Genomic DNA, 23,094 nt, shown 5'->3' on the forward strand with positions numbered 1-23,094 from the left:
TTCTTCCTCCTGCGTCGCGCGCCCGCTCGCCCATCGGCCGCCCGGACCCCAGTCCCCGGCTGGCGGGCTGAGGAGGCGGCCGTCGCGCGCCGCTGCCCTCGCCCCGCCGCCGCTGCCGCCGCCGCCGCCGCCCGGCGCGCCGCGATGCGCAAAGGGGCCGCGCCGCCCAGGGGCCGCCGCCGCCGCCGCCGCCGCGCCGCACCATGAAGCTCCGCAACAAGGCGGCGGCGCTGCTCCTGCTCGCGCTGGCCGCGCTCCTGCTCGCGGGGCTGTCCCTGCGCGCCCGCCGCGCCGCGCCCCGCGCGCCGCTCGCTCGCCCCGCGTCCGCCCCGCCGCGCCGCCCAGCGCCGGCCCCCGCGCGCCTCCCGGGCCCGGGTGCCCTCCCGGGGGCGGTCCAGAGCGCTCGCCGGCGCCGGCCTCCGCGTCCGCGCCCCCGAGCCAGCCGTCGGGGCGCCGAGAGCCTGAAGAAGTTGGCGAGGTGAGTCGTGGCAGCCCCAGAATCCCATCCGCGGACCCGTGTCTCCCTCCTTCCACCCGTGTCCGGTCCATGGGAGGCTGTGGGCTGGAGGGACAAACTCCAAGTTCACCCACGGGCTGCCCACTTTTCTTTCTTTCCCCGCTAGAAATGAAAAACCGTCTTCATGGAGTCCTGTTAACAGCGCAGTGCTGGTCATCACGTACCTTTTGAAAAGAGAAGTGTCAGGGAAAGTGGTCTGCATGGTACATTTTTAACTGTCAGGGCAAAGGCTTTTTTTTTTTTTTTGCGTTCTTGCAAACATGCGCCCTTTGTAGAATTTCTCAATAGCCATCACGATTTAAGAATGCTTTATCTAACTCTCATGTTTCACTGGAGAATATCTACCAAAAACTTAGATCTGACTGAGTTGGAAAAGTTAGATGTTTACTAAGTACTGGCTGCCTCTCATTGAACCGCGAATCTCCCCCTGTGCTTAGAACAGAAGAGGCTCTCGACCAGAGTGTACTAAGAAGTGTTCTCCTTGGAAGCGTGGGGCTTTCCCTGTTCCTCCTTCTTTTTCAGACTCATGTGTGGTCAGAGCCCTGCAAGGAAAACATGTTAGCCTTCGACATTCTGTTTGATATCCTCTTTATCTGCACAGAGCTTAACCCGCCACAGCTTTTCATCTTTGGCCTTAGGGTTGCTGGAACACCCGCAGGTTAGGGATTTGCGTTCATTTCCTTTGTTGTGGAGAGCTTTTAAAAAATCCCCTTGTCTTGTAGCCCTCTGTTTCCTCTACCATTTGGAGACTGTTGATGGTTATAACTGCCAGTTGCAACGTCCACATTTGCTGGGCTCCTTAATTACTTGAAACGAGTGGAAGACTTCTTTTTCACCGTAATGACTAAATTTGGTTTGGCGTTTTTACTGTAAGTGAGAGAAAAGTCAGGAAACCTAGTAAGTAGCTGTGTCAGCTTTTGTTTCTCTTCTGCCTGGTAAGAAATGTACAGATGGGTATGGACAAGTTTTAGGGGAAAAAACCCCAGTGATGTATAGAATTGCTTTTAAGTCTATTTAGAACCATTTACAATCTCTTATGAATGTATTCACTCTTTAAAATAAGGATATTTCTGTTAGGAAGTTAATAGGGTTTTCCCTCTTATGTACTGAGGTTTCTTGTAATGGATTCTATTACGGTTTAGCTACAAAGTTGCTATGATTTGTAAGTTGATAGGACAACTTGGAAGATAATTAGAATGGACACCATTTATCACAGCTAACTTTTTACAAGGCATAGTGTTAACCACAGTACATTAAAATAGTCATTATTAACACTTAGGTTACGTTCATTAACTACGCCATCAGCACCATAACCCTAGATAGTGGTTCTCTTGGAGTTCTCTTTGAACCAGCAGCACCAGAGTTACCTGGGGCTTTGTTGGAAATGCTGAGTCTCACCCCTTCCCTCCTCCACCCAGGCTCACAAAATCAAAAATCAAGAGGTTGAGTTCAGTAGTATGTGTTTTAACAAGCACTCCTCCTGTTTCTGATGCACACCAAACTTTGAGAGACAGCTCTGTGAAGTAAGCACTGATTAAGCACTAATATTATCTCCATTTTACAGATGAGGAAAATATTACACAAGGTTTAGCAATTTGTCCAAGGTTCCATGATGAGGATACTGATCCCAGCAGTCTTGGTACAGGTTGAGCCCTTTCGTACTAATGCAGGTGTCATACAGTAGGCTTGCCTGCATTCATAATTTTCCTGAAATTTTTCTGAAGAAACATCATAGATTTTTGGAACTGTCTTCATCCTTCAAGGTGTTGGGAACATTGGGGCAGCATTTTCTTGTCTCTGCCTGAAAAAATTGGCTCTGACTTGGAAGAGACCATGAACAGAATCCAAATGGTTGTTTTCGGGAAGGACTATTTCCATGAGCAACAGTGTCTCCTGAAGCCATTTTTCTTCTAAACGTATCTCTTAGATTATCATGGAAATCATGGGCAACACCATAAGAATAAAGAACAAAATTTTCAAACTCAGGAAAGAGGAAAAAACAAAAAAAAAGCCACAGGAAGTCTCAGGCTCAAATGCATAAACATGAAAGTCTAGCGTCCTCTGGCGATGTTGACATTTTCAGGGACTTATTAACGTTTCTTTTGCTACCTGGGCAGAAACAGCGACAGAGCACTAAGGGAGCAGGAGGAAAGATCTCTGCATGGACGCCTTTGTTGCTTTCCTAATCCTGCCTGGGTTAAATTTTTGTGGTTTAGGAGGAATTTCATTTTAGGGAGGGAAAAGAAAGCCTCATGTTTTCAGAAAATGAGCGCTTTAATCTCTTTACATGGCTAGAATCCAGAAGAGAGGAAGGCTACGGTGATCTTGTATCTCGAGCCTGGGGAGTAGTCGGCAGCAAGCGTGGAGCTGGGTGGGACCCAGTCCACCACCTGCTGACCATCCTTAGGCCAGGCTGCACTGCTCCCCCCCAGGTCCTGGTGTAAGTGAAGTCCTGCCACGTCAGCACAGCAAGCATGGCACTTTCCTTCCACATCTTGTTTTCATTTCGGAGAAGTTTCCAGGGACTTGCCTAGTTAGCGGGCAGACCCTACAATTTTATAACTAGTCATTTGTATGCAGTCGGTCGTGTGGTGGGCTCTCCTTTCTATAAATATAAAGCCGAGAGGTAATGTCTGAGTTTTAGGTCAAGGGTGGGATCTGAAAACGTACACCACACTATAAGTAGCCGTTCCAGTGCACAAGAGAAATGAAATCTTCCTTCTATTTTGTTTTTTTTGGTGATTTAGACCTGGCTGACTTCCAAAACAAATTTGAGACGTCTAACAGTAACACAGACATATACAATAAGGCCATTGAAATACTTATGAAACATGAAAAGTCATCAAGAGGAGTAGGAAAGAAGTACTTTTTGACAAAAACTAAGGCCACTGTTTTTGTTTTTAATTACTAATTTTTCCAAATCTGAATTCTATTTATCTTTAATTTTTGCTGCGTTGGGTCTTCGTTGCTGCACGCGGGCTTCCTCTACTTGCGGTGAGCAGGGGCTGCTCTTTTGTTGAAGTGTGCGGGCTTCTTATTGCGGTGGCTTCTCTAGTTGCGGAGCATGGGCTTTAGGCGCGCAGGCTTCAGTAGTTGTGGCTCGCGGGCTCTAGAGCGCAGGCTCAGTAGTTGTGGCGCACTGGCTTAGTTGCTCCGGGGCATGTGGGACCTTCCCGGCCCAGGGCTCGAACCCGTGTCCCCTGCATTGGCAGGCATATTCTTAACCACTGAGGCCACTGTTGTTATGAGGACTAAGTGTTCAATTTAGCTATAACGGGGCTTCCCTGGTGGCGCAGTTGTTAAGAATCTGCCTGCCAATGCAGGGGACACGGGTTCGAGCCCTGGCCCGGGAAGATCCCACATGCCGTGGAGCAACTAAGCCCGTCTGCCACAACTACTGAGCCTGCGCTCTAGAGCTCGCGAGCCACAACTACTGAAGCCCACGTGCCTAGAGCCTGTGCTCTGCAACAAGAGAAGCCACCGCAATGAGAAGCCTGCGCCCCGCAACAAAGAGTAGCCCCCGCTCACTGCAACTAGAGAGAGCCCACGTGCAGCAGCGAAGACCCAATGCAGCCAAAAATTAAATAAATAAATAAATTTATTAGAAAAAGAAAAATTTAGCTCTAACCTTCCTGGCAGCCGTGTCAAAAAGGGAACCATGATGGGCTGCCTTATTTTCTTTGAATGATAAGGGGAAAAGTTTATCAAGAGGGATCATTTATTCTTCATGGAACTGAATTCTAAAATGAGAATTTTATATTAGTATAGACTTCGGATTTCAGAAGACTATCTCTCCAGCTTGCTCTGAAAACTCCTCTTTGAGCCTACATACGGAAGAGGAAGTTCAATATAACTGCCCATCTGTGTGATAGGAAAAAGAATTTGGCATCTGGAGTCCAGAGGATTGGGTTCTAGTCCTGAGCCATTTCACCCTAATTTGCTTATCTGTAAACATGTGGGTCGATCTACAAGTTTTCTAAGATCTCTTCCAGCTCTGATATTTGATGGTCCTGTGACGAGATCAACAAGTTCAGCTGCAGAGTCCCATCAATGACTGTTGCTTAGCCCTTTGTGCCATCTCTTGCAAAATCACTGTTTCTCATTTACTGGCTGTAGCCTAGAGCTCCAACGGATTCGTCAGCCTCAACCCCCTCCTGAACTTTATTCTTTGTCTCTGGGTTAGCCTGGCTATTGCTGTTTTCTCTTAAAATATGACTTCTAAGGGAGACTTAGGCTACCTCTGTCATTTTATTCCACAGTCATTCAGCAAATGTTTATTGCACATGTATCCTGGGGCAGGTACTCAGTGTGCAATGGTGAATGGAGTTGCTTCCCTCCCAGAATTTGGGGGAGGGGGGAGGGGAGACAATACAGAAACACATTACACACTTGGCAGCCTCTGGAGCTGCCCCGAGAGGAAGCCTGCGTATTTGCTCATCAAGAGACAGCACTTCCTGCAGTTCTCTTTGGTCTCTGAGATAAGTCTTCTTAGAGGGTTCAAGCCTGAATAAATGTCTCACTAAAGAGGGATGATGTTATAGAGCAGAATGCCAAGTCTGTGGCCATCCTATAATTAGCTGGTCGCCCCAGAACACATTACAGATCTCTAGATCTTGGGAACCATCTGTGATATTTTGTCACTGTGAGTCCTGATTCTTGTCCAATTCATTTTTGTTGATTGGTCCGTGAGACCCCTCTTTCACCCTCTCTGTGTATTCAGTTAATAAGCCCTCTTGGTTTTATCCCCAAATATAACCCCAATCCCACTACATCTACCACTTCCCTGCTACCACTGAGCTAAACACCATAGTTTGACACATGGACTACAGTAGCTTCTCTCTGGCTTGGGGTTTCCACTCTAGCGCCCTCTACAGTCCATTTTCCATACAGCTGCTGGAATAATCTTAAATATGTAACTGGGTCACTTTGCTGGTTCCAGTGCCTAACTTCCCATCATACAGAGTAAAATTCAATTTCTTAGCGTGGCCTTTGAACCGTTGTTTGATTTCAGCCCATTTAGCTCTCTGATCTCATGTCCTGCCCTCCTCCACTTCACTCACTCTGCTTCAGCCACACTGGCCTTCAAATGCCCTCATTCCTACCCCAGCACTGTTTACTTTTTCCTGTGGTGGAATGTTCTTTGCTCACATCCTTGTGTGGCTAGCTCCCTCATTTCTTTCAGCTCTGCTTTCAGATTCTGTCCTCAGCGGGATCTTCCCAGCTGCCCTAGGAAAAAGGACCCTGCCCATCATCTTCGACCTCCTTACTCTTATTTCGTATTTTTTTTAAATAGCACTCATCATTGCATGAAAATCCTACTTTGTTTGCTCCTCCCCTCTTCATGCACACTTCATGTCTTATTAACCAATGTACCACTGGCACCTAGAACAGAGATGATTTCACAGTAGGTACTCAATAAATATTTGTCAAATGAACTAATGAATGAGTACATGAAGCAACCCCCCCTTGTGCCAGCACTATATTGATACTAAGACTTTACTTATATTATTAAGTTACATGTTACCTAATAATATTCAAAACAATCTTACACCCTTTAGGAAAATAGTAAGGATCTCTAATAGTAACATCCTTCCAAGAGAGGGAATGTTTTTCTTTTTAAGAGGTTTTATTTTTTAGAACAAATTTGTGGAAAAATTGGGGAGTATGTAGTACAGAGCGTTACCATATAGCCTGTATCCAATTTCCTCTCTGATTAAAATCTTACACTGGTACAATACATTTGTTATCATTTATCAAGTAATAGTGATACATTATTACTAATGTTTAATGTATTTAGATTTCTTTAGTTTTTACTTAGTGCTCTTTTTCTGTTCCAGGATTCTATCCATGACACCACAGTACATTTAGTTGTCATGTCTCTTTAAGCTCCCCTTGACTGTGACAGTTTCTCAGACTTCCCTTGTTTTTTGTTTTTTTTTTGCGGTACGCGGGCCTCTCACTGTTGTGGCCTCTCCCGTTGCGGAGCACAGGCTCCGGACGTGCAGGCTCAGCGGCCATGGCTCACGGGCCCAGCCGCTCCGCGGCATGTGGGATCTTCCCGGACCGAGGCACGAACCCACGTCCCTTGCATCGGCAGGCGGACTCTCAACCACTGCGCCACCAGGGAAGCCCTCCTTGTTTTTGATGACCTTGCGAGTTTTGGAGAGCACTGGTCAGATATTTTATAAGATACTCCGCTGTTGGAATGTGTCTGGTGTTTTACTCATGGTGATAACTGGGGTTATGGGTTATCTGGAGAAAGACCGTAGAGGTAAAGTGCCGTTTTCATCACGTCCTATCACGTGCGTATACTATCGACATGATTTAACGTTGACCTTGGCCACTGGCTGAGCTAGTGTTTGTCAGCTTTCTCCACTCTAGACTTACTCTTTCCCCCCTCACTATACTCTTACTCTTTAGAAGGAAGTCACTGTGCACAACTCCCACCTAAGGAGTGCGGAGTTGTGTTCCCCCTCCTTGAGGGCGGAGTATCTCTATATAAATAATTTGAAATTCTTTTGTGCGAGAGATGGTGTGTTTGTTCTCCCCCCTGTATTATTCAGTCATAAATCAGGATGGACTGGTAGATACTGATTTTGTGCTTTGAGTTACAGTCCAGTATGACTTTATTTTGTTGCTGAAATTGTTTCCGTCTGGTGATTAGTAGCTCTTTCACTTGGCTGCTCTGCTCCTCTGGTAGACCCCCATCACTGTGTTTCGGCTTTCTGTTTTCAGTTTTGCCTTTCTGAGCACTTTCTTACTCTCGGGCGCTACAAGATGCTCCAGGCTCATCTTGCTTCTCTGGATGAGGGAGTGTTTTTATTTCCTAGAAGCACCAGTGAAAGTTTTCTCCCATCTCATTGGCTTTGGTTGGTTTAAATGCCTACAGTGTGGATGAGGAAATGGGAAGGAGTAGAGGGGTGGGATGGGATTAGCTAATTGAAGTAAACCAAGCAAGGGCCACCCGTAGAGTTAGGGATGAAGCCAAGACCACCTAAACCACTGGGGGGAGGGTGATGTAATAGACTTGTCTTTGGCTCCTGACCTCCATTCTCCCACCCCACCCCCAATTTGACAGTGAACTGTACCTCCAGGCAATGGTCTAAGCCTGCCATGACAGTCCCATCCCTGTCGTAGTGTAAACTTTATGTATCCGGGGCTAAGACATAATTTCATTTCTCTGGCAATAGTTACTGGTGTACAGGTGTTACATGACCCAAGCTGGCCCAATCAGCTCCTGCTTAAGAAGGGAACGGGGGCTTCCCTGGTGGCGCAGTGGTTGAGAGTCCGCCTGCCGATGCAGGGGATACAGGTTCGTGCCCCGGTCTGGGAAGATCCCACATGCCGCGGAGCGGCTGGGCCCGTGAGCCATGGCTGCTGAGCCTGTGCTCCGCAGCGGGAGAGGCCACAACAGTGAGAGGCCCGCGTACAGCAAAAAAGAAAAAAGAAAAAAAAAAGGGAACAGAATAAGAAGAGAAGGACTTATTTTACATTATTGGACAAAAGACTTTATCTTCTAGATATGAACAAGGAAATAAATAGTCCCAGTTGTCACCACGATCCTTAGAAAACCAGCTTTGGCTGAAGTCATCACTCTGGGCAGTAGAGTAGAGAAAGAAGGAGACTGTGGGTCCCTGAGGACAGTACTGAGCCCTGGGATCCACAGATCCAGAGGCCTGCCCTATCTAGGGCCCTTCTCTTCCACGCTGGAGTTGAGGTTTCTGTTATTTGCATCCAGAATCCTCTTAACAGAACCAGATGGTTCTTTAAATCAAAACCTCAGTGCTGTTGATGGAGAGAGAGGGGAATGGCTCTAGGGGGCACACAGGACATGAAGGTCCGTCACACCCTGGAGTGGCCATTCTGTGCACCTGACCTTGTCCCAGGTGGCAGGTGATTCCGGGATAGGTTCCTAAGCCAAATTAGAGCCTTTTTTTTAGGGATTTAAAAAATTGGGGTCAGAGACAGCATAAGGGAGAACTGTTTCTAGTGGCTGCAGCTGTGTCTCTGCCAGGTGGAGAAAGCTGGTCTGCATGGAGAGTTCATGGACCCAAGGTGACCTGGAGGGGTGAGAAGCAACATCCAGCAGCCGGGGTGGGGGCGGGTTCTGACGTTGTTCCCAAGGCCAGCTTCTGCCCTTTGCCACTGTCCCGTCCCCGTCCTAGCTTCCATGCATTGAGTTTCTGTCACTCACCACCATAACGTCCTGACGGATGTGGATGTGTAGCACCTGCTTTTAGCACCTTTAGAAAATTCCGTCAATAGTGGCCCTATTGACACATCTCCCTAGAAACTCCATAGGTGAGAGTTCTTGGAAGAAAATTTGAGAACAGATTTGTTTCCTTTGGAAATACTTCTCTTCATGTTATAATTTACTGTAAGAAAACAAGAGGTAAAGTTTTATGTTATATCTATCTTGCCACCATTTAAAATATTAAAAAAAAAAAAAGAAAAGAAGAGGCTTCAGTTGAAGACGGAATTCATTGTATGTTCCCCTCCAGATCTTCCCCAGCGCTTGATTTATCTCCTACGATGAAATTTCGAAAACTGCTCCCTGGAAAGAGGAGTTTCTTAACTTGATGCTTTTATTGGGAGTCCGTGATTTTTTTGGCAGCCAAGAGCGACTGTGGTGTATTTGAGGGTGATGTTTGGATGCCCCTCCCCCCGACCTCTTTTAGCAACACGGAAGACTGTCATCTTCTGGTAAAAATTCATCATGGTACAATTTAGAGTCCAAGCTTTCCATAAATAGGAGGCAATAGAGAACACATAATCTGAAGCGTGATTTCCTTTTATACAAGAGGAAACTGAGGTCCAAAGAGCTGAAATTGTAATAATGCACATAAAACACCAAGCACAGGGCCAGCTCATGGCGATCACTCAGCAAGTGACGTGCTGCTCTGAGTACCGTTAGTGTCCATGGTTGCTTTATTATTTAGAAACTGAATCCTAACTAGATCCAGCTGACTGGCTGTGTGGCTTTGAATGAGTCAGTGCTCCTCGGCCAATCTAGGCTTTCTTCTAAGTTCAACGAGGAAATGAAACGATGTGAGTCAAAGGCTGGCACGGTACCTGCAACACGAGAAGGTCTCAGCAAATGTTAGCCAGAGCTAAGGATTTAGGCAGGCTTTTCCCTGGGTTGTGTCTTGAGAAAATGAAGACAGCTTCCACATATAACGAATGCTACCCTAACCCCAGTGTCCCGGTCCTTAGTGAAAGCTCGGGGACTAGATGGGACAGAACCCTTTTCACTGCCTCTGGTTGGGTTGGGCGATTGTTCTGGAGACTTTGAGACCTGGAAGTCAGGCTGTCTGTAGCTTTGATTTCCACTCAAGGGCAGAGAACTATTGTTTCCGAGCTTAGAAAAGCAGAGGGTAAGTGAAGAGTTTTCAGGAATTAGGAGGTGTCCTCAGAAACCAAAACGCAGAATTTTGTTCACAGACAGTGCTCTGCGGGGGCCTGTGTCTCTGCTTGGGCTTGAACCCTTGCTCTGCTTTTTCCTCATCCCAGTTTTGTGGGAATTAAAAGGAGCCGGGTTGTCTGACCACTGGTTCCAAAGTAACAAGCCTTAGTGTTCAAGTATCAAATTTCATCCCTCAGGAGGAACGGGTTAATGGATGTCCGTGTTAATGTCTGAGAACTTTTAAAAATGTACAAACACTTCAAACCTCGTTTTGCAATAATTTAGGGTATTGACACTTAAAATAAATTTTTTGCTGCTCTGCCTCGCCCATTTTGGGCATGGACATAAAATATTTGGAGAAAAATGAAGGCTTCTGATGCATCTAAGTTAATATTTAATAATAATGATGATAACAAGTAATATTTAATGATGACTTAAAACATGTCAGGTACCGTATGAAGCACTTCACCACGTTATTTCATTTAATCTTCGTAACAACCTAAGGGGTGGGTACTATTACTGGATAGGTCAAATTCTTTTTCATTTGGAGTGATGGAATCCCAGCTCATCAGCTCGTATCACTTAATCATAAAAGGGGATTTACTAGCTCATAAAACTGTGATGTGCAAAGGAGATAAAGCTTCAGTCATGGGTGTGTCCAGGATGTGTGACCATCTTGCCTCCATCTTTTAACTCTGCTTCCTTCTGTGTGGGCCACACTCTCAGGCCAGATTTTTCCATGTGATAGTTCCAACGGGTCTGGCTTAAGTCCTCCTTCTTTAGTAACCTTGAAGGGAAAGACTTCATCCAGCAAGAGTCCCAGGGCTGCCTCTAACCGCCCTGGCTTGGATCACATGCACACCAGCCCCTGATGTCTGCATCTGGGGGAGGATGCTTCAGTGCGTCCAAACCTCATGAACTGAGAACAGTGGTTTCCCCCGAAGAAAACTGAGGTGCTCTTACCAGAAACACCTGGAAATGGACGCTAGTAAGAAACACCAAAACCAAAAGCAAAGAGCCACTAGAATCAACAAGCCCTTTTTACAGATGGGGAAACTGAGGGTGAGAAGTAGTTAAAGTGTGTGCCCAAGATGGGACAGCCAAGTGGCAAACCTAGAATTTGAAGCCAGCTCTGTGTGCATCGAGATCCATATTGCTTACAGCCATACTGTGCTTGGGAACAGATCTTGAAATGTGAAATATTTGATGGCTTTCCAGAACCCCTTTGAAGAAGATCCCTTTGATAAAATCTCTTTTCTTTTTTTAAAGTTGAAAATTGTTCGTATTTGTAAGGGAAGAGAACAGATTATAAAAATTATCCCATTCTTTAAAGGTTGTTACATATTTTCATACTTATATGCACACACCTACATATAGTGGTTGTAACTCTGGAAGACGGTATACCAAAACGTTAACAGAGGTTATGAAGTTGGTTTGGTTACCCCTCGCCCGCCTTCGCTTGTCTGTGTTTTACACTTTTTTCTGTGATAAGTATATGCATTACTTATATATTTATGAAACAATTTAAAGGATATTAATTATCATAAAAATTTAAAATCCCTATTGGCCTGAGGCATAAGAGTATGGAAATTAGCTGGGGAGACCACTTTTCCTTTGCTTAAATTGGTAAGTCCCGGGGCTTCCCTGGTGGCGCAGTGGTTGAGAGTCCGCCTGCCGATGCAGGGGATGCGGGTTTGTGCCCTGGTCCGGGAGGATCCCACATGCCGTGGAGCAGCTGGGCCCGTGAGCCGTGGCCGCTGAGCCTGCCCGTCCGGAGCCTGTGCTCCGGCAATGTGAGAGGCCGCAACAGTGAGAGGCCCGCGTACTGAAAAAAAAAAATTGGTAAGTCCCTTATGCTCTTTTTCAGGAAATGAGATAGAGGTGCCCATTCTCAGAATATGTAATCCTCATGCTTCCCCCTCGTATGTCACCAGACATTTATTTCAAACCAGCGCTGCTGGTTCATATTTTTTAAATCTCAATAACATCTTAATTTGAAAAGAAGAGGGAGATGGAGAAATAGAATCCCCTGTGTGTCAGGAACAATCACGGGGGGAAGAATGAAATGAGAATCAGTCCAGGCAGCATCCTAGAGTTTTGGAAGGAGGAGAATTATAAACCCAATTGTGCGTGACCTCAGCTAAGAGCGAGAGGATGGATTATGGAGGTAGAGATGGTGCAGGTGTGCTGTGCGAGTCACACCTGGCGGGACTGTGGGTGAGGACTGAAATCCAGTCCACCTTCGGATCATTGAGTCAGGAGCTCTGAGTAGAGATAAAGGCTTCATCTGCCTGGAGGGGCTCCTTTTCTGACTCGCTTGTGTGTGACCCCAAATACAGCGTCATAACTAAAAGCAGGGCTTCTTAAGTCCAGCTGCCTGAGTTTGAATCGTTGCTCTGCTACTTCCTAATCATAAAGCATGTATATGTGTACAGTGATGGCTAAAAGCAGACACACACACCTAGAGACGCACAAAGCCACCAGCTTTGGACATTGAACACCTAATGTGCGTTAGACCTAGACTTTGTTTAGGAGCACAGCCATGTTTCAAATATCATGATCCAGACTAAATACAAACTATTAGTAATTGGATGCCCTTATCGAACGGTTTTATCAAGCCTCCCCCTCATGGCAGATATTTTTGGCACTGTGTCAACACTGTTCATGTAATGCTGGGACTTCAGGCTTTTCTGTCTGTCTTGGAAGATTAAAGATAGTTGATTTAACTCCAAACCATGGGTCGTTAAAAGTGATTTAACTGTTAGCACAGTCCTGAGCGTCACGTCTGGGTTGCTAAGTGAAGGCTCTACTTACAGCTTCGGTGCGGAAATTTTTTGTCAAGGGTCTCCCGTGTTCCCAGACCTGTGGTTTGTGAGGAGCTTCACTAGTGCCTCTGGCTGCCAGCACTTAAGGCAGATATAACCACCCATCACCAGACGCTCCTACTAGGGGCTGAATCAAGGTATTTCCACGTCTTCAACTGCCACTCTGACCCCATTTGCAAACTTCTACATTCAGATAGCCGTGGCTTCGTCTTGTAAGAGATTCCACTAGGGGAGAGGGGAGTGGCATTCTGCTAGTCAAGTCTTCCCCTAGGGTGAGCATATTCAACCTCTTAAAATGTGTCTGCTTCCTTCCCCACCCTCATATTTCTGTGTTTCCTTCCCTGTTAAAACTAGTCACCAAATGTTTCAGGCTGTGTTTGAAAGAACTGTGATTTTTTTTCCATCCAGCTCACACTGCCGGCCCGTATCATAGCATCAGCTTTACCTGAGTTAATTTAGCCTGTCAGTTAAGGAGAAGCCCTGGAAACAGAGGTAGCAGCAGATGGCAGAAAAGAGGGTCTGAGTAGAAGCAATTACTCGCTTTAATAATTCAGTGTGTTTTGCGGTAATAGGCTCCAACGTAAATAGCAGACACACAAATGCCGTATTTCATCATTTATACACTCCAGAAATTGAAGTTTAATTAAGTCACACGCTTGAGACTTTTTAAGCAATTAAGGAGACGCTTCGTCTTGGGCAGCACGGAGGTGGTGAGGCTGCTTCTGCTCTGAGCCTTCTGTGTTATTATGAGCATCATTTCTCATCGGATCACAGGACTGGCTTAAGCCAGCACAATGGGGGCGGCGTTTTACAAGCCTCAGTTGTTCCCACGTCAGTGTCATGATTCTTTTAACATGACTACCCTATGATATGCTAACTTTAAAAGGAAAAAGTTTAAATCTATCCTTGTTATAAATGTGTGCCTTTATGTATTTAATAAACAGCTTTATTGCAATATAATTCAAATACCCTTAAAAGGTGTACACTGTGGAGGTTTTTAGTTTACTCACAGAGTTGTGCAGCCATCCCTGCTATCCAATTTCAGAACAGTTTCATCACCCAAAAAAGAAACCCTATACCCATAAAAACAGTCACTCCCCATTTGCCCCTTCTGTGAGTCCCTGGTAACCACTAACCTGCCTTATGTCTCTATGGATTTTTCTATCCTGGACTTTTCATACATATGGAGTCATAAAACATGCGGTCTTTTATATTTTCACGAGGTTCACAGTTCACAGTTTTAAAGGTTCATACATGTTGTCACAGGCATCAGTACTTCATTCCTTTTTACTGCCAAATAATATTCCATTGTATGGATATACCACATTTTGTTTATCCATTCATCAGTTGATGGACATTTGGGTTGGAATTTTTGGCTATTGTGAGTAATGCTCCTATGAACATTTATGAATGTACACGTTTTTGTGAGGACATATGCTTTCATTTCTCTTGGGTAGATACCGAGAAATAGGATTGCTGGGTCATATGGTAGTTCTATATTTAAAATTTTGAGGAACTGTAGAACTGCTTTCTGAAGTGGCGGCACCATTTTGCAATCCCACCAGCAATGTTTGAGGGTGCTAATTTCTCCACATTCTAAGTATATTTGTTTTTAAAGGAAATTTTATAACATCACCATGAATTGTCAGCAAAAACATAAACAGAAGGTAATTGTCAAATCAAACACTAAGAAAACCAAACAATGTTGTTCATTTCTAACTTGATACTCCTGCTGAAGGTTCTGTATCTAAAGTCTGCTGTCTTTTCAGTTGAAAGGGAGGATTAGGCAACATTAGAAAGGTGTTCAGGGGACTTCCCTGGTGGTCCAGTGGTTAAGACTCCATGCTCCCAATGCAGGGGGCCTGGGTTTGATCCCTGGTTGGGGAACTAGATACCACATGAATGCTGCAACTAGGAAGTCTGCATGCTACAACTAAGAAGTCCACATGCCACAGCTAAGAGTCTGCACACCACAACTAAAGATCCCGCGTGCTGCAACTAAGAGCCAGCACAGCCCAAAATAAATAAATATTAAAAAAGAGAAAAAGAAAGGTGTTCAAGACATATTAGCACCAACTGAGACTTTCTTATTGCCATTGTTGAAAAAGAACTGAAAATGGAATAAGTTCTCACTGTGTGACTCAATGTTATTTGATGCAGTGTCTAAATGGTAACTGCAACCTAAGCATCACCGCTTCAGAACACAAGGAATTTGGAGGCACTGATGCCATACGCAAGTGTGTTTCATCTTGTTTCAGCAGTCAGCTACACGGTTACCTCATACAAGGAGTTCAGAGGTGGCTGGGCTAATGTTTATTACATTTTTTTTGTTTTTGCTTCTTACGGTCTGGTGTTTTCCAAGAACTCTTGGGTAAATGCGAGAAACTGTCAAAATTACTACATTCTTGCTAGGATAATAGCTATTAACCCAGTAAATCCATTCCAGGGAATGTAGTAAAAGGAAATAATGCAAAGAAAGAAAGAAATCTATTGGCCCACCCATGCTTAGTGCAAGATTTTTTAATATATATAACTGAGAACAATTGGAAACAACAACACAAAGGAAATGATGATAAGCCATATGGTGTTTTAGCCGGATAGGATAAAATGATGGTCATGAAGACTTAAAAAGTAACAAGAAAAATAAAAGAAGCAGATGAAAAAAGTAGGATATAAAATTGTATGTACAGCATTACTGCAGCTGTAAAAATATGTATTCAATAGAGTAAAGACCAGAATGTAACATGCAAAAATTTTTTATGGGGCAAGAAGTTTTTTCATGTACCAACTTTACTATTTCAACACGTTTTACATTTTTTAAATTGAAAATGTGCATTGTGTTTTATTCCAGTCTTTTTTCTAAAGATATTTTTAATTTATTGATACACTGTCTTATATTGACTGTAAATAATATTGTGTACTTGCTATAAATTACAATGAAAGAATATATAATCACCAGCTGAGGTTCATTTTTGGAATGAAATAAACAAAGACCATGATGGAAAATAAAAGGGACGGTGCTCCTTCAATGAGGTGTCAGGGGAGGCCATTCTGCTGTCCAAAAGAGAAGGAGGCAGCTTTGCAAAGAGCTAGGGAAGAACATTCCAGGTGGAACAGTTTGTGTGAAGGTCCAGGATATGAGCCCAGCACTAGGTGCTTCAGGTAGTAAGAAGGAAAAGGTGCAGGGTGTTCAGCTCACAAAACTGAAGGATCGGGAACCATCTTCTAAAGAGCAGATGAAGCCCCGAAGAATATTGAGGAACGGGGGTGAGGAGAAACACTGTGGGCAAGAAGCTCAACTCAGTGAATGAAGAGAAGTAAACCGGCAGCTGAGAGATGACGGCAACACGGAAGGTGGAAATAGCCGCATCCACGGACTTCGCCATGGAGACATGGTCCGCGTCTGGGCTCGGCAGTGAGAAGCAAGGAGGGAAACAGCCCCTCCTCCTGCCCTGAGGCCCCTAGGACAGGGCAGGAAGAACAGCTGCCACTCGAGGGGTCTGCCGGGGAGGTGGCGTCCTCACAAGTCAGCATGTTTTCATTAAGGCAAGAGGTGAAGAGGAGACCGTGAGAAAAGGCAGAGGATAGAATGGGCGTTCCTGAGGGCTCGGGGAAGCGTTTGGGAGACAGAGGAGAGGTGAGAGGTCAGCTCAGATGATGAGTTCCTGGCTGGAGATGAACTGCAAGTGGTTGTAGTTCAAGTGTGTTTATGTGCAAACTCTGGGGCCTCACCCCAGACCCACGGAATCAGAATCTCTGTGAGATGGGGTTTCAATACTAACAAACACCTCCCGTGATGATGATATGCAGCCGGGTCGGGAATCCGCTGTGCGACATGGTATCTGGTGTCTCCTCCACCTATGAAACTGGTAGAGTGATGGAGATTTGATCGAGGTCCTAGTAGTGAGCTACAGAGAGGGAGTGGATTCATGGAGCATTTCAAGGATGACTCCCGGTGAGAATATGAGGGAGGCGGAGTGAGTCCAAGGTGATTGGAAACCTATTTTTAAGACCTACGTTAAGACAGCTTTTTTTTTTTTTTTTTTTTGCGCTACGTGGGCCTCTCACTGTTGTGGCCTCTCCCGTTGCGGAGCACAGGCTCCGGACGTGCAGGCTCAGCGGCCATGGCTCACGGGCCCAGCCGCTCCGCGGCATGTGGGATCTTCCCGGACCGGGGCACGAACCCGTGTCCCCTGCATTGGCAGGCGGACCCTCATCCACTGCGCCACCAGGGAAGCCCTTAAGACACTTTTGATTGCTAAGTTGTAAGTTTGTTTCAAACTGACTTAAGTAGAGGAGAATTTATTGGCTTGATCAATGAACTTCCAGGGTTAGGGTCAGTGCACCTGGATTCAGGTGCTCAAGTAATGTCACCCGAGATCTGACCCACCATCTTGTAGCTCTGCATTCTACTCTGCTGACTGCCTTCCAGGCTCCACCAGTGTGGTGGCCAAGGTGCCTGCCATCAGCTCCAGCCTCAGCAACAGGTCTTTAAAAATCCTGGACAGCAAATGTCCACTCCAGTCTTCTTTTATAAAGTGTAAATAAGAACATAGTTAACCACCAGTCAGAGCAGGGGAAGTACAGTTCCCCATCTCCCATTTGCCACCAACACCTGGTGACTTAAGGGGTTAAGAAGTCCTAGGTTCACAGACTGGACTTCCCTGGATCCTTGCAGAGCCTTCAGGTGACATTTGAGAGGGGCTGAGTGTGCTGTTGGTAAGATCTCGTGAAAGGCACACCATTTCAGCACCCTTAAACTTGATTATTCCGTGTGACCACACAGCACAGACGCTTATTACCTGAAGCCCAGGATTTTTAATGTAACGTGAGAGGTAACACAGTAGGGGCAGCAAAGGTCTCGTTAAACCCCAGCCGCTGATACTTGAACTGCCACCAGGAGAGGCTTTTATTTGTCTTTTTTAGTACCTGTCACCAGACACCAAAAAAGATTGCAGGCCCCAGCCCCTGCTCTGTGTACCGTGCAGTCCTGTATCACTGAAGCCTGCAAAGAAAAGAAGTGGCCTGCTGTGCTGCAGGGAGGTGCAAGCTTTTTTAATCAAAAAGAAAAACAAAGTATATGTCAAATAGTTTGGGCGTACGAATAAAACAGACAATTACATCATGAATTTCTGTGAACCCTGCACTCATCTTAAGAAATAAAAACTTAAGTCCCTGGAAATAACCACTGCCTTGCCTTTGATGTTTGTCATCCTCATGCATGATGACTTTTGCTCCATATGTCTGTGAACGGCACGCAGTGCTGCTTTGCTGGTTTTCAAGCTTCATCGAAACGGTCTCATTCTATCACTATCCTGCTACAAATTGCTGTTTCTCCTCTTGATCCTTATGTTGACACGTGACTTTCTGAGTTGTTCGTTTTCTCTGCTGTGTAGTATTCCACTTAAACTTGTCAAATATATTCATGATTCTCCTGTGCGTAGACAGAAGAGTTTTTTCCAGCTTTTCACTATTATACACAGGGCTGCTGTGAGCATTCTTGTGTGGGTCCTGTGCAAACGTGCAAGAGTTTCTTCAGGTCACATATGTAAGGGTAGAACCAGAAGAGTGAGGGTGTATATATATATATATATCTTCACTCCTGATAGATGTTGCCAAAAGGCTTTCCAAAGCGTTTGGGTCAACTTACAGTGCCGCTAGCGGCCTCTGAGCTGTCCCCCACCTCCATATCCACTCTGAGACGTGTATGGTCCAACTTTTATTTTTTATGTTTTGCCAGTGCGAAAATAACGTGGAATCTCTTTATTGTTTGAATTAGTATTTCCCTGATTACTGAGGTTAAAACTTTTAATTTATGTAAAAGCCCAAGGTGTAAAGCTAAACTAGGCCGAGTGGTTCTATTTGGGGGTGGAGTAATGGTTCGTACTTAAGACATCTAAGCTATTGTATTTATCATTTTAGTACCTTTGGATACCTGTGTTTTTAAATATTGAACATAATTTTAAGCAAGTGAGTTTGCATTTAATCTCTTTTGTAGCATACTTTGGCTGGTATTTTGACTGTCTTTTTTGTTCATTGACTGTGATTTTAGCATTATCTGTGACGCATCCTTCCCATCCCTTTACATACATTGGTTGGGAGTTGGCTTTAATAGCAGGTATGGAAACCCATCCATGAAGCTGAGGGAGAGAAGACGTCTGAATCCTGAAGGCAAGGGTTCTTGAGTTCACCAGGCATGCTCCTGATTTAGTGTCTTTGCTCTGACTGTCCCCTCTGCCTGGAATCTTCCTCACCCAGAAAAGCACGTGACTCCCTCCTGCCTTCCCCACTGTCAGGCTGTCGTCGGATCTCACTTGCTCAGTGAGGACGCCCCTAACTTTGCACCGTATAATATATTCCAGCCCATCAGCCACTCCTGTATCCCTCCTGGCTCTGTTATCTATTTCCTCCTAGCACTTACCACTGGATAACTTTCTATATGTTACTCAGTTATTGTTTGCTTTGACCATTATTCTTTCTTTGTCTTTTTCCTACCACCTGTAGAATGTAACTTCTGCAAGCGCAGGCATCTTGGTCCGGTTTGTTCGCTACTGTCTTCCTGGCACCTAGAACGGTGTCTGGCACATAGTAGGCACTCAGTATAGATTTGTGGACTCATAAATGGGCTGCAGTTAGCAAGGCAGAGAGAGCAGAGCATTTCTGAGAGACAGTGTATGTGCCAAGGCCCGAAGGCAACCCAGCATGGTCTCATGACTAGGAGTGAGCTGGAGAGCTGCAATATAAGTGTGACCGTGATTTTGCATGGCTGCCCATGCAGGCGGAGGGTGCTAGAGGCAGTTACAAGAGATAGAAGTAGGAGCCGCAGTCAGCAGTTTGGACTTGACCTTGAAGGCAGTCGGGAGCCTTACATGATTTTTATCAAGGGAGTAACACGATCCTATGTGCATTTTTAGAAGAACGTCACTCTGGCACCCACAAGAAGAACTCATAGGATAGGAGTTAAGGATCAGACTGGAGACAGGTGGACCATCTAGGGAGCTGTCACAGCGATCAGGTGAGGGAAGTTGGTGATCTCATCAGGTAGCAGCAGGGGCATGGAGAGACGTGGACAATTTCAGGAGATATGTAGGACAGCTCTACTTGTCTTTTCCTCCGATCCCTGAAATAACTAGAATCTCAGTGACTCCCCGAATCTGAGCTTAACTAAGCCAGCAGGCTGTGCTTCTATTCAGCGTGCTCTTAAGTAATCAAACTGGAAAGCTATCAAAAGTCCTCCACCCACATCTTCAACTTTCCTCTTGGTGAAAGAAATCTGGAGCAAGGCTGCCTTTATTCGACCAAGCAGTGAATAATGGAGCAGCACGCTGATTGAACTCGAAGTTTTTGGAAGGAAGGTAGCATTCCATGTCCAAGTTCCCCTGGTCTCCAGATCTTTTGTGCAAGTAAATTAGTTTCATTTGTCTCAGGGCACCTTTTCCAGGCCAGCTTCTTCCAGCTTGCCTGCAAATGTTTCTCAGTGGTGTGTTTGAGGCTTGGCTGTGTCTCCTTGTCTGGAACAAATGTTTTATTACGAGGAAATAGCTGGATGATGATTCTGGACTTCTTGGACCCTATTCCCCTCTCAGCTGTTGACTGGATATTTGATACCTTGGTAATTTTCAGCTTAACCTGCCCCCTCTCCTGTCTGCTTCTCGTTAATATGCATTTCACACTGGAAGCTGAATTTCGTACCTACCAGCTCCGCAGTCTTGAGCGAGACATTTAGGATTAACACCTGTTTCTTTAAGACTCTCCCAAGATGGAGTGGAGGCCCATGCGTTGTTTTCTTTGCTCACTTCCCGGGTGTGCATGATTTTCCTATGGTCCGGTGGTCATGCATTCCACTGCAAGCTAAAACCATCCAGATCATGGGAGTATCATGTTGCTCGTTTCACATGGGAAAGCCACCGCCCACCTTCCTCTTGTCCAAGTTGCGTTCAAATCTAATTTCCATGGCCCATGTGAGTGGGAGCTCCACAGCCCTGTGTCAGCTGTCAGAGTTTAGCAATACCATTTCCAAACATGGGCCAGTAGGCAGCCAGCAGGCACTAGACAGCTGAATGCTGGCGGAAAAAGCCTCAGACACCTATAGCAGTCCAAACAGTGACTCATCCTGCTATTGCCAGGATAAATATGGGAATAAACGGTATTTTTCCCTAAGCAGGAAGAATTGTCAAAATGCTTATCATTTTATAAAATATAACAGATTGTGCCTGTTCATGTTTTGAAACGTTCCAACGCTTCACTAGCTGTTTTGTTTTTCTTTTATGAGTTTAATAACAGCGTTCACCTGTTTTTCTTCTTTCTAGGAGGCCTGGAGAACTCCGGAGTTTCCAAGCTGTGCTGCCCCCCGAGCTCTGGATCCACCTGGCCGTGGTGGCCTGTGGCAATCGGCTGGAGGAGACGCTGGTCATGCTCAAATCGGCCGTGCTCTTCAGCCACAGGAAGATGCGATTTCACATCTTCACCGAAGAATCTCTGAAGTCCGAGTTTGACAAGCAGGTGAATGTGCAGGAATTGTGGCACGCTGTTTACTGAGTGCAGACAGACTGCATTGCGGGAAAGGCATATCCTGTTTCCTAATTATTCTGCTGCATACTCAGCTGTGCGCCCATGAACCCTTGACTCCGAGCCTTACTGTTCTCATCTATAATATAGGGATAATTACACCCCCTGTAGAGAGACATGGTGAGGATTAAATGAGATGATGCACTTAAAGCACTTGACCCAGGGCTCCATCCCTCTTGGTGTTATTGACATTGTTCTTAGTGGGAGTCACGTAGCTAATTTTTATCTATGTATGTGTGTTTTTTGAATGACAAATAATATACGCTCATCAAAATAAATTCCAACAGTATAGATGTTATAAATTAAAAAGGCAGAAGTCCTTGCTACGGTTCTTTCCCACACAAGAAACTGTCAGAGTCAACACTTGTGAGTGATTCTCCCATATTTTTTTCATATGCAGGTGTGTGTGTGTTTACACATCTGTGTGATTGTGTATGTTTGTGTGTTTACACGTATATTTGTATAAGTATAAACACATATATGTATAACACATGCACATGCACGTATTCTTTTATTTTATATATATAAATATATAATATACTTATTATATTTATTTATCAAAACATATTTCTTTTACAAAATCCAGATCCCTCTCTGTGTATTATTCTGGAACTTGCGTTTCCTCACTTAAAGCCATAGCATCAACATCGTTCCAGGTGAGGACTCATAGATTCTCACCTCATCCCTTTTTGCTGACGACACAGTCTTTTATTATGTGGCTGGGTCATCATTGATTTGACTCTTCCTGTACTGAGGAATAAGTAACAGTTTCCTCCCAGTCCAGGAGAGCTTTGGAAATGCCTCTTCTCCCCGGGCTCGGTACGTGTGCGTCAGCACACTGAGCTTTGTTTTCCTGGAGAGGCTTCTCTTGCGGTGAGTTCTTGTGCGCTGGCAGAGAGAGAAGCTCTTTTGTTTTGTATCTACCGACTTGTGTCACCAGGCTGCATCCTGCTACTGGGGTAGCCATGCTGATGAGAAAGGCCAAAGCAGCCTGTTGGGCAGAGAAAGACTAATAACAGAAAGCTAGAAAACGTGTTATGTTTTCTCCAGAAAAAAAATCACCTCGACATCCTCACCAAGAGAAGTCAGGGCAGAACAGTCTTGGGGCTTTGAAATTGATTGGAAAATGGCTTGAGGAAGGTCTGAGTCAGTGAAAGGGGCAAAGAAAAACATTGAAACACACATAGGTAGCTTCTCTGTGGTGTAAGGGGAATTATAATTAATAATAATAACAATAATAGTAGTAATAATAATTTTAAAAATAAAATAGCCTTTATCAAGGGCTTATGACTTACGATTTACTTTTACTTAATCCTCACAAGAATCCTTTGAAGATGGTAATAACCATGTCCCTATTTTACTAGCTGAGATCATTGAGACTCAGAGAGTCTTAGTGAGTAGCTCATCAGGTGTCAGTTCAAGGTTACTGACTCAGACCTCCACGAACTTAACCACTATATCCTACTACCTCCCAAACTAGTAGATGGAAGTCTTGAATTCAAAATTTAGCTCCACTCTTGCTGTGTGATCTCCGGCAAGTCTTGTGGGCTTTTTGGACTTCGGTTTCCCCCTTTGTAGCTCGGGACCAGCAGAAGTGATACAAGAGATGCTTATCGATAATCTTGATAGGCTACCTCAGGCTGCAGTGACAGCTTCCAGAAAGCTCAGAGACTTTCCACATGCCTGCTGCATGTCTCATGCAGGCACAGCAGGGTCCCTGTCCACACGGCCCCCTCAGCCTGGGACCACAGTTGACAGAGACCATTCATGCACGTAGCTGC

The 23,094-nt window shown here is 45.2% G+C and overlaps 1 protein-coding gene across 1 annotated transcript in view; it reads left to right on the forward strand.

Moving 5' to 3' along the window:
* Positions 1–203: 203 nt before the first annotated feature.
* GXYLT2 (glucoside xylosyltransferase 2) overlaps positions 204–23,094 on the forward strand; it is a gene marked incomplete at its 5' end in the record, with an annotated part of 81,712 nt that continues 58,821 nt past the window's right edge. The window contains 2 exons of the mRNA XM_082664006.1: positions 204–478; positions 21,055–21,247. Of these exons, the coding sequence (XP_082520132.1) occupies positions 204–478; positions 21,055–21,247 (468 nt within the window). The remainder of the gene's footprint in view (positions 479–21,054; positions 21,248–23,094) is intronic.

The sequence above is a fragment of the Grampus griseus genome, assembly GCF_964374135.1.
Source record: "Grampus griseus genome assembly, chromosome: 10".
In the NCBI taxonomy this organism is placed as follows: domain Eukaryota; kingdom Metazoa; phylum Chordata; class Mammalia; order Artiodactyla; family Delphinidae; genus Grampus; species Grampus griseus.